Source organism: Vipera berus (genome assembly GCF_964194415.1).
Source record: "Vipera berus genome assembly, chromosome: Z".
Classification (NCBI taxonomy): domain Eukaryota; kingdom Metazoa; phylum Chordata; class Lepidosauria; order Squamata; family Viperidae; genus Vipera; species Vipera berus.
In genome coordinates, this window is record NC_138205.1 from 52748831 (window position 1) to 52766549 (window position 17719).

The following is a 17719-nucleotide window of genomic DNA, read 5'->3' on the forward strand; positions in this document are numbered from 1 at the left end:
TGTAAAATATTAGTTTAGGTACTTTTTGGCATTAAAATAGTAATTAAAATTAAATCCAAACATGTTTAGGAGCACTTTTATCAAGATTTTAATAATTAAATGATCGACTCAGTTTGAATATTCTTTTAAAAATAAAATTTAAGCTCGGAATACATGTACAGAATCGCCCTATGGGGAAGATGGGAGACTAATTAAAATTAGCGTTTCTTTGAATCTACAGACTTAAATTACAAAGTCAAACATTTTTTTTAAAAAATCCCTAAAGACCTCTGACTAAATTCACCTTTAACAGTCTAATATTAATTTTAACTATTTTTTTTAAAAAAATAGGACTTATTTTGTATCCGTTTACGGCATTCACGTGAGAAGGTCGTCTCACGTGACATGGGAGTTTGAAAACGTATTAGTTATCCCGGCAAGCCTTGCGTTTTCTTTCTCTCTTTTTTGTCGGCTTCCTGAGCAAGATGTCTAAGCGAGGTAAGGCCTGTTAAACCGCGAGATGTCTGGAAGGGAATCCTCCTCCATCGCTCTAGTTTGGAAAGATATTAGGGTCTATCTATCGAGCATTATTGATGGGTGAAAGTTATGTTTCTAACGAGATGAGTATTTTCGACGATCCAGCTCAAAAATAAAAAAAATTGGTTCGTGGAATTGGAGAAAACCATTGAAGAGGGCGGGAAGGTGAGAAGTTGATTGGAAAGCAGTAAACTTGTAACTTCAGCTGCTTTAGTCGGATTTTACTGTTTTATATTTGCGACGTAATCTTTCCAGACGGCGTGCCCCAAATACTGGCCAGTCATCATCCCCTATGTTATTTTTATTGCAGTTCCATAGATTAGTATTTCACAACTGGCAACTTTTGAGATGTCGACTTCAACTCCCAGAGTTCCCCAGCCAGCGTGGAAAGTTGCAGTCCATACATCTTAAAAGTTTCCAAGGTTGAGAAACCCTGCCTTAGATCTTTGAGGGGATAAATGAATTATTTATGCTTAGCCCATTTGGGTGATGAGTGATATGCAATTCCCCCCCCTTTTAAAAAAACAGTATAGAGATTTGATAGGCTTCATAAATCAGAGTAAAACAGTTGTTTCTTAGTGAGGGGAAAAAATCCCGATTTTAAGACTCAAAAATCAAAATGTAAGTATTAGTACATTTTTATTGTTTTAATAAAAACTACTATGCCTTTTTAATAGGACGTGGTGGTTCGTCTGGTGCGAAATTTCGCATTTCACTTGGTCTTCCAGTGGGAGCTGTTATCAACTGTGCAGACAATACAGGTATGTCTAAATTGGGTTAATTTGAATAAATATGGGCAGCAAGTCTGGGGGTTTTCTTAAAGCACTTTTAAACTGATCTTTAGCCAAAAGAGCTCCCAAGAGCAGCTTACAAGTAACAGGGTTCAGACTCAATTCCTTGATTTAGGGTGGGGTAAGACAGGCAGCATAATCAGTCCTGAAGTAGGTTGGAAAATGCTAATTCTAATATGAGTCTTCTGAATGTTGGATTGGTGAATATTTCAGCTTTGTGGATAATTGCAGCATTCATGGTAGGAGATCAAACTTAATGTTTCCTCTACTTTTGGACAATGGATTGTATTTCTGAAATTGATGAAGCTTCTGGTTATCCATGAAACACCCTAGGTCAGGGGTAGGCAACTTTGGCTCTTTGATGACTCGTGGACTTCAACTCCCAGAATTCCTGAGCCAGCCATGCTGGCTCATAACTGGGAGTTGAAGTCCACGAATCATAAAAGAGCCAAGGTTGCCTACCCCTGACCTAGGTGGCAAACAATGTATTATATAAATTAAGAAACATTCTTTAGTTCAATTAGTTACTGCAAAAATCTAAACAAATTTACTCTCCATAGAATGGAAATAGTCCAGTTATAATTGAATTTGAACTGGGTGGTGTTTGGGTGCTTTATTCTAGTGGAAGTGGAAAAGATATAAGCTAATAGTTATGAGAGTTAACTTCTTACTCTGAGGAAAGGGTATCAGTTATCAAAACAACAAACTCGCAAACTGCTATCTTCCGTAGAATTGAGGTAGCCAGTCTTCCAATAATAATAAACCTTTATTGTCAAAGTACAACATGTGTACATTGAGATTAGCTGAGCCTCCCCCCCACCCCGTGCTCTCTCCCCCAAACACACAGTGACAACAAACCCTCCATCCCACCACACTATGTGAACCAACTACACCACACACTGGCCTCCCAAGTCAATTCTACATAAGATTATGTCCCATTTAAAAAGCCTAACAGCCCATGGATAAAAGCTATTTTTCAGCCTGTTGGTACAGCTGGCTATATTCCTATATCTTTTACCGGATGGTAGGAGAGTAAAGAGATACCGTCCAGGGTGTGAGTCATTCTACATAAAAAGAGTGAGAAAGTCTTGATTGTGACAGTATAGTAATGTGAAAAATAAAGCAGGCAGGAGTTGTGCCATTTTAAAATTGCGATATATATAAGTTGAAACTAGTGTATTCACTTAAATTATTACCTCCATTCTAGTACATATTAAAGCTTGTCGTTCCCTGAATTAACTTTTTACAGTTCAGAATCTGAGATGAGAGAACTCTGGCATTATCCCTATCCAGTTCAGCTGGAAAAAACACAATTCTAGTAAGTTCAATTGTAAGCCATAGCAGTCATGGTAAAAGAACAAGTGACACAGACTAGAAGCAATGGGTTTTCCCTTCAAAAAGCACTTGTTGGGTCTGTTTTCCGATGGCCCAGGGAGTTGTCGTGGAAGGGCAAAGAAATAGCATTACTTTTGGGTGAGGTTACAGCTTGTGCTGTTTTTCCTCAATCGGTGATGCAACAAAAAAATTGGAGAAGTTGCCTTTATAACTTTGATACAAAGTGTTTATTAAACAGCAACAATCCCTTTATTTCACAGGAGCCAAGAATCTGTACATAATATCAGTCAAGGGAATTAAGGGGCGTCTCAATAGACTACCAGCTGCAGGTGTGGGGGACATGGTAATGGCTACTGTCAAGAAAGGCAAGCCAGAGCTGAGAAAGAAGGGTGAGTGATGGAATAAACAGGGTGTATTGATTTACAATCTTGTTTACTTTGGGACTGCAAGTTTTAGAGAAAAGCAGTTGGAAGAAACTACAGTTACAATCTACTAGTCATTGTATCTAACATTTTCAGCATTAAAAATAATTAGAGGTAAAAGGGTTGGATTTAGTGATCCTTGTAGTAAATATGTTGATGGGGGTCTACATTAGTTGTAACTTAACTATAAAGTGTTTTTGCCCTAAATGATTCACCTAGGTTGGAATCTAGTTTGGGTTCATTTTGAATTAATTTATGAATCAGATTGTATTTCCATCTTCTGAATTCATATATTCTAGAAAAACATATTTTTCCTTTGGGAAAATCAATCTAGGCTAATATATCCAGTTTAGATTGTGTTTTAGAAGAGTACATTTAGGCCAGAATAGAATATAATTTATGCCAGATATATTGTAAGTGATGCATATGTATTCTATTTTCCTCAAACAATAACTCCCAGTTTCCAGAATATAGGAGTTGACTGAGTTGCAGTCCATAACAAAGGTACTAGACAAGGAAAGATTATTTTCCAATTTCCCCCAAAAGGTGAATATTTTATAATAAAATAAAATCATATACTTTACTATAAAGTTCTATTAGAAATCTTGTTTAAGCACCATAGCTAGAGACCTTAGAGGGGTTCTCTTCAGAGCAAAGTGTTTCCGAATTGCTGTTTACAAAATGGTGTAAGCACATCCTTAACTGTTGCTGACATAGAATTTAATATTACTTGGAACATATTTTTTTCCTCTAATTTTTCTGACACGTGCATTTAGGGGTTTTAGGTTTTATATTCTGTGCTGCCATGACATGCATTTTAATAAGGTTGATCTGATTGTTTTCAGTTGCAACATGCCCCTTTTTAGAACAACTAAAACCAATAACTCAATTTCAAATTTCAGGTGTTGCATACTAAACTACTGATTTTGAACTTTTTCATAGTGCATCCAGCAGTTGTGATTCGTCAACGGAAATCATACAGGAGAAAAGATGGGGTATTCTTGTATTTTGAAGACAACGCAGGAGTGATTGTAAACAACAAAGGAGAAATGAAAGGTATTCCTGCTGAATGGTACCAAAAAAATTAAAAAGAATTATGTTTTGCTTTTTGCAAAAATATTCCGTCTGTGTTAATACTTATTCCAGTGAACTAAAGATCAGTTATTTATCAGTCCTTAATAATTACAATTACAGAGGATTTAGATGAAATGAACTGGCTGCATCTGTTTCAGTCTGGATCCATGCCAGGCTATGATATTTTACAGTAAACAGTAGTAATGGAGAATAAACAGTTAAGCCTGTCATTGCTCCAACATGACATGTCTCAAAGCTCAGTTCTTACCTGTTACAACTAAGCCTCTAGGAAGCTGGGAGAGGTCCTCCATTGGTCTGAAATGAAGAATCTATATGTGGGTGATACTAATACATCAGTATCCAGATTGCTGAAGATGTTATAGAAATATTGGAGATGTAAGAGTCTGGACAGGCCCATGCAATCTGAAGCTAAATCCCAATATAGTTACTCTTTGTCCAGAAACATTCCAGCTCACTGACAGTTCTAGTAGTACTTGGAATGGAATTGCCATTTCTCTGAAAGAGCAAACGTGCAACCTGGTAATTTCCTGGACATAGAGCTTTGCTAGAGAGCAGGCAGGAGACATGGCAGTCTTTGTAAAGCTAGTATGTTAGTTGTAGCCCTGCCTAGACTGTAATGTATACATGGGCCTGTCTCTGAAGACAAAATGGTACATAATTCATAAGCCAGGACCCTAGTGAATGGGTATTACTACAGCACTATAACACTGATTGTCTGGTCACTATATTGGCTGCTAGAAAATTTAAAAATGCTGGATTTGATTTTCGATGGCTTGAGTCAATATTGTATACTTATTAAAATGTCCCAGATAACATTTGTTGGGTTCATGTGTACAACTTGGGATGAGATACAAGACATTAAAAGGACATGGATGTGAAGCTGGTCCTTTTCTGGAGTGGTCTCATTGCTATAAAATGACTTATTAAAATGTCCTGGGCACTCATTAAAGTTTTACAAAACTAGCACAAAGTAATAAAGAGCAGAAGCAAGAAACAAAGAAAGAAAACAGAAAAAAGCAAAAGCGTAGAAAGAATTAGAAAATAAAAGCTTACAATTTCTTTTGCAGCAAATATTAAGTACATTATTTCTTACTTTATGTTTATAGTAAGCCCCTCATTTTCTATCTTCCAATGCTTCTCTAACCAAAACGACCACATGCATTTTCTATTTCATGCAAAAATGTCTATAAGAGTTTTCAGTTAATCATAAACAGATATTTACTTTTATGATGGTGTTGGGCTGCTACTGCTAAGTAATATTTCTGGGTTTTGTGTTTTATTTTTCCAGGCTCTGCTATCACAGGCCCTGTAGCCAAGGAGTGTGCAGATCTTTGGCCCAGAATTGCTTCCAATGCTGGCAGTATTGCATAAATATATTTGTTTGTAAAAATCAAATAAAATGATTGGCTCAAGATTTTGTGATGTGAATATCTTCCATATTATAGGGAAAGAAACAAACTTTCTGAATTAGCTTGGATATTAACAATATTGAATCAGAAAAGCTCACACTTTGATGCGCTGTTTTAATAGGTGCAAATGCATTTTGATAGAGAAGCAACCTAGAAATAAGGAGAAATTTTCTGGCAGAACAATTAAGTCAGTGGAACAACCTGCCTCCAGAATCTGTGAATGCTCCAACACTAGGAAGTTTTTAAGAAGAGTGGACAGCCATTTGTCTGAAATGGTATAGGGCAGGTGTAGGCAACCTCTGCTCTTTTATGACTCATGGACTTCCTGAGTCAGCATAGCTGAAGTCCATGAGTCATAAAAGAGCCGAGGTTGCCTACCCCTGGTATAGGGTTTCCAGCCTGAGCAAGGGGTTGGACTACATTTGAATTTATTAAATTTATATGCCGCCCTTCTCCCTAAGCGACTCAGGGTGGCTCACAACAATAAAAAGTTAAAAACATAAAATACAAAATTTAAAAAAGAATTAAACAATGAAAGTAAATATATAACAACCCAATAAAACCAAATTTAAAACTATAATCAGTCCAGGCCTGATTGTTGGAACATCCATGTGTTCAGGATCTCCAAAGTCCTTTCCAACTTTTATTGTTACTGTTATTAAGAACTCTTGAGTCTGAACAACATTAGGTCCACCTAATGTTGTAATGTCAGAAATGGGTGAAGCATTTGTGTAATTTATTATTCAAAACAGAAGAGTTATACTGTAACTGCTTATGTAGAAAAAGACAATTATTTGGTCTGCAGTTGTCTAAGTGATATGCTAACTCCTTTTGGATGTTTTAAAATTGCCATAAAATATAAATTTCCATTATTTTACATGTATATCAGTAACATTGGTTGATTCACTAAAGCTGTGAACTCAGCTGTGGGTCCTCAAGACCCAGCTGGATACAGTACAGTTTTGTGCTAAGCAAGTGCGCCAATTGTGACCCTATCTGGACCGAGATGCTTTATGTACGGTCACTCATGCCCTCGTCACCTCCCGCGTAGATTACTGCAATGCTCTCTACATGGGGCTGCCCTTGAAGACCACCTGGAGGCTTCAGCTGGTGCAGAATGTGGCTGCGTGGGTTGTGATGGGAGCATCCCGATACTCCCATATTACACCCCTGCGGGAGCTGCATTAACTACCAGTTGCCCTCCGGGTGAGATTCAAGGTTCTTACCTTTAAAGTTCTTACCTTTAAAGCCCTACATGGCTTAGGCCCGGGATATTTGCAGAACTGTCTGCTGCCAGGAATGTTTTTCCATCGCCCTGTGCGCGCGCGCTCACAGAGAGGGCCTCCTCAGGGTGCCGTCGGCCACACAATGTCGGCTGGCGACCCCCAGGGGAAGGGCCTTCTCTGTGGGGGCTCCTGCCTTGTGGAATCAACTGCCCCGGGAGCTCCGGATGGCCCCAGATCTCCGGTCCTTCTGTCGCGACCTCAAGACATATCTTTTCCAACAGGCCGATCTGGACTGATGATAATGGGTTTTAATTATGATTTTAAATGTTTTTTTATTGGTTTTAGTTTTAGTGGGACTTTGATATAGTTTAATTCATTTTTAATATTTGTATTTATTTGTATTTTATTGTTGTCAGCCGCCCTGAGTCCTTTGGGAGATAGGGCGGCATACAAGTCTCATTAAATAAATAAAATAAATAAATATTCCCAGATTATACAGGATAGGCAATGACATCCTGGCTGAGCTGCCTTTCCCACTGAGTAAAGCTGACCAGATTGTATCATTTGAGCAAACTAAATGAAAGAAAGGTTAACATAGATACAGCCATGTGATCTTTTTAAAAAATATGCAGTTACCCAGCATGGCACAGTACAACCATAAATTTAATTGTAATACGCTCATGTTCATAATACAAGAATGATTATCCCATTGTACAGTACAATGGAGGAACGTTGTCCATAGGGTCGCGATGGGTCAGACACGACTTCGCAGCTAACAACACAGTACATAATCCTTGGAGGGTTTTAAAAAACAAATGAATACCTATTTTGAATTGTAGTCAGATATAGATATGTATGTATGTATATTACATGAATCTGGCAATTCAGGAAGGTATGTACTTTTTTCTATGTACCATTTACATTATTATTCAAAAGTGGGGACTTAGTATCTTTCAGTCAATGATTTCACTGACATGAATAAAATCATGAAATATGGAACTGGTTATTCATTTTTAGGCTACAGTACTACTTTTGAAGGGAAGCGGTGGCTCAGTGAGTTAGAATGCTGAGCTTGTCGATCAGAAGGTTGGCAGTTTGGTGGGTCAAATCCTGAGTGCCGCGTAACAGAGTGAGCACGCCTGTTACTCATCCCAGCTTCTGCCAACCTAGCAGTTCAAAAGCACGTAAAAATGCAAGTAGAAAAATAGGGACCACTACAGTGGGAAGGTAACAACGTTCCATGCACCTTTGTTGTCTAGTCATGCCAGCCACATGACCACGGAAACATCCTCGGACAAGTGCTGGCTCTTCGGCTTTGAAACTGAGATGAGCACCGACCCCTAGAGTTGGAAACGACTAGCACGCATGTGCGGGGGAACCTTTACCTTTACCTTTTACTACTTTTGAATGTTTCATAAATATATCTAAAAAGATTGTCTTGTGCTACAGTTCATGTATAAGGAATTGTGAGCTGTGCATTACTAAAGGAAATTCTCAAAAAGGTAGAAGGGCAAGTTATATGTTGTATGAAAAAAATTCAAACTAGGAATGCTACTTAAATGTGGATTAGCAAAGTTTTTTAAAATTTCTATTGTGTAGGAACTATGGTAAATTTATTAATACAATATAAAACTAAGGAGTAATATTGAATGAACTATACTAAAATAAATACTGCATGAATGAAAAAGCTATGCCAGCTTCAGGTTGTTAGGGAACAATTGTCTCTGTTGACAACATAACAGAGACTAGTAGGGTAATAATGAGAGTTGCTAGGAGAGGTAGTATATATATACATGTATGGTATGGTATGGTATGGTGTGAGACTAGTACAGCTTAGTGTGATAGTTGGCTTTTTCTCTTCTAATTATGGCTTGTATTACACGGAGATATCTACAAAAGCAAAAGGAATTCATCCTTGATGGTGTGGCAGTGGACACCATTGGTAGCAGCTATGCCCACATCCTGCCCAAGTTGTGGTCTGCATTGCCACCTTATAATGCTCAGTTAGATATCCATGCTGCTAGTTATTTCTCATCTCCAGTGGTCAAATCACTGCTAAAAAGGACAGAGCAGGTAATGTCATTTGAAAGTTAAAATAGAAATCAATAGAGTAGATGAGCAGCAGGGCTAAGAGATATAACAATGCAATGTAATATGCTAGACCATAGTCCAGGTTCCCATGACTTGTAGGCAATATGATACTTGAAAACTTGCTGAAATCAATTTTCTGATACATTTCTTTGGGAAATGGGTCAAATAAAGTTACATGAAATATTTGAATAGCTTAACAAATTTAAAGTGCGCGGGTGCAGTGACCTAGCAGTTAAGATATTGGACTTGTCAAACTGTTTGAGACCGAAGCCCTACATGACAAAGTGAGCTGTTCTTGCCACAGCTCCTGCAACTTATCTACATGAAAATGCAAGTATATAAATAGGTACCACTTTGATGGGAAGGTAACTGTTCCATGAGTCTGGGTGTATAGTCATGATGACCACGGACGTTTTTTTGGATAATGTTGGCTCCTCCTCAACTAGGATATGGAGATGAGCACCAACCCCTGGCATTAGATAGGACTGGACAGAGAAAATATATATTTAAAGTAGAACTCTACCTAAAACTCAAAACAAAATCCAGCAGCTTTTATATTATTACCTTAACTATCAAAATAAGAAATATGATTCTGACTGCAAATGCTGGCCTCTAACTCTGATAATCCACAGAGTAACACATTCTTTAACTTAAAAAAAATCATCTCAAATTTATTTAGGTTTCTAGAATAATTGGATACTATAACTGGATACCACATAAAAGATAATCCATATTAAATATGAAGAAGGTCCAATTAAAAACTGTTTATGACTCCAAAATCTCCTTAGATGCTGGTTTCTCCTAAGTTATAGTACAGAATATTGTTCTTTTATGTGCTCTTGCACACAGCTCCTTGATTTTTTAGAAGAGAGATGGGAAATTGTGGGCAATAATGGTCTGTTCCTTGGACAGAGATTGACCCAGACTGGTAACTGGTTCATAACACACACTTTAGAAAGTTATTAATTGTAAATGCTATGCCGTTTCCAATATTTAGATTTGATTTTTTTTCTTAGAATGTTTGGTCTTCACACTTGATGTCACAACTCTCTTTATGATCTCACTGTAGATATTACACATTGCCTCACATTTAAGAAAAAATATTCCATAATGATAAAAATTAAAACCAGCCTTCTCTCTCTCATACTCTGAATATCTACTACCATCACTACATATTCATTTGTTTTTAAACTGAATTAATTGGGCTTTATTTTTCTTTTGTTTGACAGACTCGTGGCGGCACCTCTAGGGATGGGTGGATAGTGGACTATTTCCATATCTATGGGCCAGGCCAGAGGTATTTGAACAGGAGAAACTGGGCAGGAGCAGGTGAATAAAGTGCTGCACCCATCTCTTTATCTTTCATTTTACCAGCAACTGTTTATCTTCTAAACTTTTAAAGTAATTCAGGAATTTTGATAATGTCTATACTGAAATTACATTTCATGGCACAAGTGAAAAAGCTATTGTTTAAGTATTTTAATAAACACATAAATATATTAAACTAAACTCCATGTTTAAAATAAACACGGAGCATACCAAACAGAATAGTAATATGCAGACAGTTCATATACTATTAGGAACAGAAGACTCTTTGGCTTAAGGAAAATACAGAATCATAACTCCTTAAAATGAAAAGCCAATTTGAACAATTTCCTCCCTTGCAAATGAAACTTAATTTTAATCTGTATATCAGGGCTTTTTTTCTGTAGAACCAGGGCTTTTTTTCTCATAGAATGCTCAGAACGGAATTCCGGCACCTTTTTTGGATGGAACCTTGTAGGGCAAGTTGTATAACGTGTGAGTTCCGGCACCTTTTTCTTTTACAAAAAAAGCACTGTGTAGAACCATAATTACCTGCTGAAGGCTTGTATTGTCAAGAGAAAGAACAAAATGGAGGAAGTTTTGATAGTATGCCCCCTTTGGTTGAACATACTGAGAAAAACTTGTCCAGCTTTTCGTGGACTAGCCATTTGCTGGTTTGCATGAACAAAATGGGGCCTTTATAGGCCAATGTCCCACTTTGCCTCCTTTTACTCATGTCACTAAGGGTTATAGTATAGGGTTTTTAAAAGATGAGGTTTTTTCTCAAGTTTCTGAATAAACAAATTTTTGCCATGTTAATTGCACTCTGGACTCTGTAAACCTTCTCAATAGCAAAAGAAACAAGATACATAATGTTCTTAAAATTAACATAGTACGATCACAAAATAATACACATGTATCTGCTTATTATTGTATTAATATTTTAATGACTCTGTCCAGAATTGGACAGTAAGTTGATGCTGCTATTCCACACATTCTTACTGAGGATTATTGATTGTTATTTAGAAATAGATTTATAGATAAGTTTAAGATTTTATTATATAACTTTACTATATTTGATTGATACTCAGCAGTCCCCAGCCTTCCTGCACATGTGCAATGAAGATTCAAGCCGCTCGCATGCCTCTTGCAAGGCCTGGTTCCCAACAGTAGTGATCCACAAACCAAAGGTTGGGGAATCCTGCTGTAAACAATGAGTAATTAAGAATGGTTGCAATTAATAAAGTTCCTGGTGGCAAGTAAAGCAAATTACATGTACTATGCTTTGTGTCAGGCTCAAAAGTAGAATAACCCATATTAATTTTTCCAAGCTGAGTTTTTTGTTTCACATCTATATACAAAACCTTGCCAGACTGAAGATTCTATTTGCATCCACAATAAACTGTCAGCTGTTAGGGAGGGGTGCCTTTACTCTAGTCTTCTCACATATATTATGTAGGCTGAGTTGCTGCTTATTCCTTTAGAATACACCCTCTCCCACCTGGGAATCCACCACTTCCCTTCATTCCCTCCCAGTTTATCTGTCACAATTCATATGGGTTCTTAAATATAATAGTTCAAGAGTGACTTTAAAGCTTGTTAGGTATTATTCTACCTTGGTATTGTTTTGCACATAGGGAGCCAAATGCACAGAGCATGGAATTAAAATATGAATTGAAGAATAGGCTGGCAATATACTTAATTGTTTATGTGGATCAAGATGACATTTGTTATAATATAAGAATTGCTGTGGCTGGTAGGTGCTTTGTTTTTGGTTGAGTGAAGAAGAATACTGATTAGTCATAACCATCTCTGCTTGTTCTCCCATTGAAGGTCACAGAAATGAAATTTAACTTGTGTTTTTCAATGTACTTTGGAGGGATTATACAGTGGAAATGGCGGGGGGGGGAGTAGAAATTTAGGATACAATAATCCATTGCTGATAGGGCAGTTAGGTTATGCAAAGTAAAAGAAAAATAAGGCAGGTATTGAAGATAATGGTGTGTGTTTGTATACAGATTACACTTTCCAAACATACTTCAACCTATTTTAGATGGATGATCATTAGTATTTATTTTTATACAGGTCATTCTCCAGAGCAAGTGGCTGGTCACCATCTATACTTGATGGGTGCAAAGCCAGCAACAGGTTGGAATGGGAGATATGGCTATCGCCGCAATACTCCTGATCTTCGCACACGCTCTTCTTGCTTTGGTGAAGTAACATGGCTCCCCATCCACTGAAAAACATCAGTTTATATCAGTCTGTCTCTTCTTCTAACTTAAATGCTCTTCGTATGTTTTGATTGTTCTTGATTTTTCCAAAATAATAAAATACTTTTAATTTCTTATTTATTAGTTTGTTGCTTGTGGAGAAGGGAAATTCTGGCAGAAGATTACATTAGGACAACATTTTCCTAACTGGGGAGGTAGATGTGATGCTTTGGGGAGGATGAAAGCTCTATTGTAGTCCAAGATGGGGAAGGAAAGTGTAAACCAAAATTCTGCCTGTAACAATTATATATTTTGTGCTTTGTGACTTTTGTTTTCGGGGCAGAAAATGTGTTCAGTTTAACTATATGTTAAAGCATACAGTATAACTATACTATTATTTATTATTATTATTATTTATTAAATTTATATACCGCCCTTCTCCCAGAGGACTCAGGGCGGTGAACAGGGCATATAAATAGAAATACAAAAGTTAAAAAAGGATTAAATAATTGCCCAATTAAAACAATCACAATATAAAACCCATTAAGACCCTAACGTTCCCCCATCAAGTATACTGCTTTGGGTTTCAAGGAGCATTGAACAGCAAATCTGAATCATTTTAATTAGCTACCTAATTCTCATTCCTGTCATTTCTATTCCATGCATATGAACTCTGATAGAAAAATATCTATGTGCTAGAGTGACTAGGCGATAGTGATTCAGAAATAACACTATAGAGGCAGATATATCACCTGCCTATTAGTAGAATCTCAGGTATATTTTTTGACATTAAGATCTGCTTAATAAATAAAGAAAAACAATATGCATCAAGCATGCACACTGGAAATGAATCATATGGTATTACATTTGTAATCATGGCCATTTAAATTTCATGAAACACAAATTAGGTTAATGTTAAAATTGCAGCTATGAGACCACAATTGCAGACACACAACAGGAATCTACCAGCTATATCTCTAATAGTAATAGCGATATCATAAACACTAGGGCAATTTAGTAATCTCAGTGCAAGAGAGCCATAGACAGACAAGCAATTCACAATAGTTATATTCACATGGCATACTGAACTCTAAGCACAAAGTAATGAGCGACATTTTAGCCTCTTGCATTGTTGGATTATAGTTCAGATGGTTAGTTTATTCTTCCATCAGTTGTGTTTCTGTAGAAAAATGTAGGTCAGTCTATTAGGAAATCAGTTCAGTGATATTATAGTGTGGGAAGAATCCAGAGAAATAAATATTTTGGCAAATATTAAAAAGTCAGAATATATTTCCCCAAAGGAATAAAAGAGAAGATATTAAAAATAAGACAGAAACCAGCCCCAGCCCCTCTCCTCCAAGCAGAAAACTCAGCAGAGGCCAGCTTTTAGAAATGCAAATTCAACAATCCTTTCAGAAAGGTTGGAGCCCTCCAGCTAGAAACTAAAGAGATTAGGAAGACAAAGACCCCTAAACTCTACATACCCCCACCCAAATTTGAAGCATAGGAAACATAATAGGATTAACCCACCAATACCAACACTCAGACTTAGATCAAAGTACATGACACAGAAAATACTGTAAGGTCTCAGTCCCTTATTTAAACTTGAGATACCATATCAATCTAATGAGATAACCCAAGTGGAGGCTTCTTAGACAGCTCTTTATTTGATCAAATAAGATGGCTGGGTGGCAGACAATCTGAAATGCTGGCAGAGTTACGTCCAGAAGTGCCACACCTTAGAAAGTTGGTAGCATTGCTTTATAAACTATGTTAGCCAATGAAAATCAGACAACAGAGCCATTACATCATAAGAAAGACATCAATCATCCCTGTACACTCCCTTATTCCCTCCTTCAATATATCCCATCCATGTACATGTTTCCCACATTTGCATGAAATTTCTCTGGTGCAAAAGCCAATTACAAAAAGCAAGAAAGCAACAGTTAGACTAAACAATTTCCCTTTGTTCTAGAACCCTTCAATACAAAGCCTCAAATAGGAACAGGAAACAACCTTAAGAGCACCAGAAGGTGTAAAAATCCACTACTCCCAGGAACATGTGGTCAGCTTTCCCAAAGCCATCTTTTTGTCTGGCTCTCCTCTTCAATAAACTGCAACCTTCTTTCTAAAGCAGTCTCCATTTTGTTTATTCGCAGCTTGGACTGGACCCTGATGAAGATTTTTCTTTCAACAATAGCTAAGGAAGCACATAGATATAAAGGAAATTGGTTGTGTTCAAAGCAAATAAGAAAAGAGAGATTAACTAAATCAATACTATACTTTGGTAACTTGTTGTGGGAAGTCAGCCCCCCCCCCAGGGAAGGAAATATTAAAAGGGCAAAATATTATATTTCCTCAAAGGATCTTAAAGGCAAAAAAGCATGCCCAGTTTTTCTTAATAGCCCCAAGTCTCCCTCCCCTGAAGCAGAAACCAGCTCTGTAGAAATCCAGATGTAATAATCCATTCAGGAAGGTTGGAGCCCTCCAGCTAGAAGCTTAGGAAGACAAAGATACCTAAAATTTACATACCCCACCCGAACTCTAGGACAGGACATAATAGAATTAACCCACAGATGCCAAAGGGGCACACTCAGACTCAGATCAAAGTACATGACACAGGAAATACAAAGCCTTAAACAGGAACAGGAAACAACAAACAAAAGCCCAAGAGGATATAAAAACCCACTCCCTACTACATGTACTCACTCTTTTCTTCCAGAGCCATCTTTCTGTCTGGCTCTTTTCTTCAATAAACTGCAATCTTCTTTCTAAAGCAGTCGCCATGTTGTTTATTCCCAGCTTGGACTGGATCCTGATGAATACTTTTTCTTCTACAGTGTCATTTCTCACTTTATAGATGCCTATATTCTATGTAGTGTGAATACTTTAGTCCAGTGCTTTTCAACCTCAACAGTTTTCAAGTGTGTGAACTTCAATTCCCAGAATTCCCTATCTTGAGGCTGAAAAACCCTTCTTTAATCAATCAGTGTATATCACAAATCTGCTTGTATTGCATGTGTTAAAGTTAATGAAAAATTCTGCTCTTTGAATTGACCCTGTGAGAGAGATCCATCTTTTGCTGTTAAGTAGCTGTTAATAAATTAAAGTTTCTTTTTATTTGTTGATTTTCTTTAACTGGGTAAATTAATATATTTTTCTACAACAATGTGAACTTAGAAAATATAATTGAACACATCTTGGATAGATTAGCCACGAGTAAACATGTCATGAGACTTCTGCCAATGAAGTAACTGCCTTCTCTAGCCACAACATTGTGGACATGTCTCCCACTGCTATATGCCTAGTCTTATTTAGATTATGATTCCCATTCTGATCATAATGACATAATGACAGGAATGACAAACATTGTACTCTAAACACACATTGCTATTGCAACAGAACTCTAAAGCTTCAATTACCCATGACCTCATATTCAAAGGAATACCATGAAAAAAGGGAATGCTACTACACACTGACATTATTTCCAAAAAAGAGAGAAAATGATGCAGACACACATACAGTATATATGTTTGTATATACATGATGTAAGCATACATATTGATAATTAACAAATCTCAGATTAATTCCTACACTTTGTTGCTTTCTTCAATAGAAAAAGAAATGTCAACAGGTTGCCATAGGAATTTTATGATAAAGGCCACTGTGAACCAGACACTTCAAGGCTTAGTTTATAGGTACTCTTCAACTTACGACCATAATTAAGTCCAAAATTTCTGTTGTTAAGTGAGACATTAATTAAGTAAATCTTGCCCATTTTATGACCTTTCTTGCCTCATGTGTGAATCACTGCAGTTGATAAGTTAGTAACCCGGTTGTGTTAAGTGACTCTGACTTCACCATTGACTTTGCCTGTCAAGTCACCAAATGTGATTACATGACCTTGGAACACAGCAATAGTCATAAGTATGGACCAGGTGCCAAACATCTAAATTTTGATCACATGATTATGGGGATGTTGCAAAGGTTGTAACTGTAAGTCACTTTTTTTCCATGCCATTGTTAAGTTTGAACGGTCACTATATGCAGGGCTTTTCAACCAGTGGTAGGGGTACCACCTGTGGTACATTGGCACCTGGCAGGTGGTACGCAACCATCCTAGAAAAGTGGTAGCGGGGGAGGGGAATGAGCTGAACCAGTGGCAGCACCGCACAAGCCTGAGCAAGAGATGGCTGGAGCTGCAGGGCTATCAGGGCTAAGCGGAAGCGCCAGGATTAGTGCTTCTTCAGGGCTCTCAGGGCTCAGTGGAAGCTGGAGCTCGGTCCTGATCCTGGCACTTCTGAGCCCAGAAGAAGCGCTGATCAGCTGGAATGTTGCAGCATCTCCAGGGTCTTCTGATTTACATTCAGATGCTGGGCAACTGATTCATATTTATGATGGTCAGTGTCCCAGAGTCATGTGAAGTGACCAAAACTTGCTGCAACCACCCAGCAGACAGTGGAATAAAAACCAAATACCCACCCACCTCACCCCCGCTGCCAATCAACAGAAATGCTCACAACAATGAAAACCTTGGACAGGAGGAAGAGCGCAGATGGGCAAGTAGGCAGGTGTCTTGCTCGGCTGTGGCTTGGGGGGGCACTTTTTTCAGTGCCATTGTAACTTCGAACAGTCACTAAGCAAACTGTTGTAAGTCGAGGACTACCTGTACTTCATCACTTTTTTCCTTTTTTTTTGGTCATCAAATTTTTGATACCTTGCTAGGCGACTGGTGGTACTTGGATGTTACCATATCCTAAAAGTGGTACAATGCGTGAAAAGGTTGAAAAGCCCTAAATGAACTATATAGTAAGTCAAGGACTATGTGTATTTAATTAAACCTTTCACATGTCTATTTTGCTATCATGCTGCCATTCCTGTGAGAATTACTTTTCTTCACACTTTCCCAAACCCTGGTGACTGAACTACTGGCTAATTAATAGAAGTAGTTCAAAGTAGTTTCTGGATGGACTGAAGTATCACAGCAATTGAACTGATTTAAAAGATGGGAGCAAATGTAAGAGATTTCCACCCACATGCTTACAGTGTACAAAGGCAACATAAATGAGATGCACGCAATCTTGTGTGAAAAAGGCACACAATCTTCCTTAGCCTGCCTCCTTCCAAATATTATATTACTACTCATATCATCGCGTGAGTCTGATAGTTGAGCCTTTATAATAATAATAATATAATAATACTATCAATTTCCCCCACAACAGGGAAAAAAACGCTTCAAAATCGACAGAGGAAGCTTTTTATACGTATCTGTTTTTAAATCCATTACTTCCGCTTTGGGAGGAGCGACGTTTGAGA

At 37.5% G+C, this 17719-nt stretch overlaps 2 protein-coding genes and 1 long non-coding RNA gene across 5 annotated transcripts; 2 read left to right on the forward strand and 1 right to left on the reverse strand.

The window, feature by feature from the left end:
* The first annotated feature begins 330 nt into the window (after positions 1–330).
* Positions 331–5573, forward strand: RPL23 (ribosomal protein L23). Its single transcript, XM_081345550.1, has 5 exons — positions 331–477; positions 1194–1277; positions 2903–3031; positions 4007–4120; positions 5448–5573. Exons 1-5 carry the CDS (start codon positions 465–467, stop codon positions 5528–5530), a joined length of 423 nt encoding a protein of 140 aa, XP_081201676.1. The 5' UTR covers positions 331–464; the 3' UTR covers positions 5531–5573.
* A 3087-nt stretch (positions 5574–8660) lies between these two features.
* On the forward strand, positions 8661–12540 carry SPMAP1 (sperm microtubule associated protein 1; the record flags this gene model as incomplete). Of its 3 annotated transcripts, XM_081345400.1 has the most annotated exons (3): positions 8661–8867; positions 10115–10214; positions 12276–12540. In XM_081345400.1, the coding sequence occupies 3 exons, from the start codon at positions 8661–8663 to the stop codon at positions 12431–12433; spliced, it is 465 nt and encodes a 154-aa protein (XP_081201526.1). In that variant the 3' UTR covers positions 12434–12540. The 3 variants fall into 3 exon arrangements, 1 of the variants encoding a protein (XP_081201526.1); XR_014028634.1 differs by lacking the exon at positions 8661–8867 and having other exon boundaries at positions 9838–10214; positions 11282–12540; XR_014028635.1 differs by lacking the exons at positions 8661–8867; positions 10115–10214 and adding an exon at positions 11280–11380 and having other exon boundaries at positions 12276–12320.
* On the reverse strand, positions 11317–15248 carry LOC308678295. The gene is made up of 3 exons (XR_014028636.1): positions 15113–15248; positions 14420–14603; positions 11317–11391 (listed from the first exon to the last, which is right to left on the reverse strand). It is a non-coding gene; the product is annotated as an uncharacterized lncRNA (long non-coding RNA).
* Positions 15249–17719: the final 2471 nt, after the last annotated feature.

Coding starts and splice junctions, on each gene's coding strand:
- RPL23 (XM_081345550.1), top strand. Junction 1,278..2,902: donor CAACTGTGCAGACAATACAG/GTATGTCTAAAT, acceptor TTTATTTCACAG/GAGCCAAGAATCTGTACATA. Junction 4,121..5,447: donor CAACAAAGGAGAAATGAAAG/GTATTCCTGCTG, acceptor TTATTTTTCCAG/GCTCTGCTATCACAGGCCCT.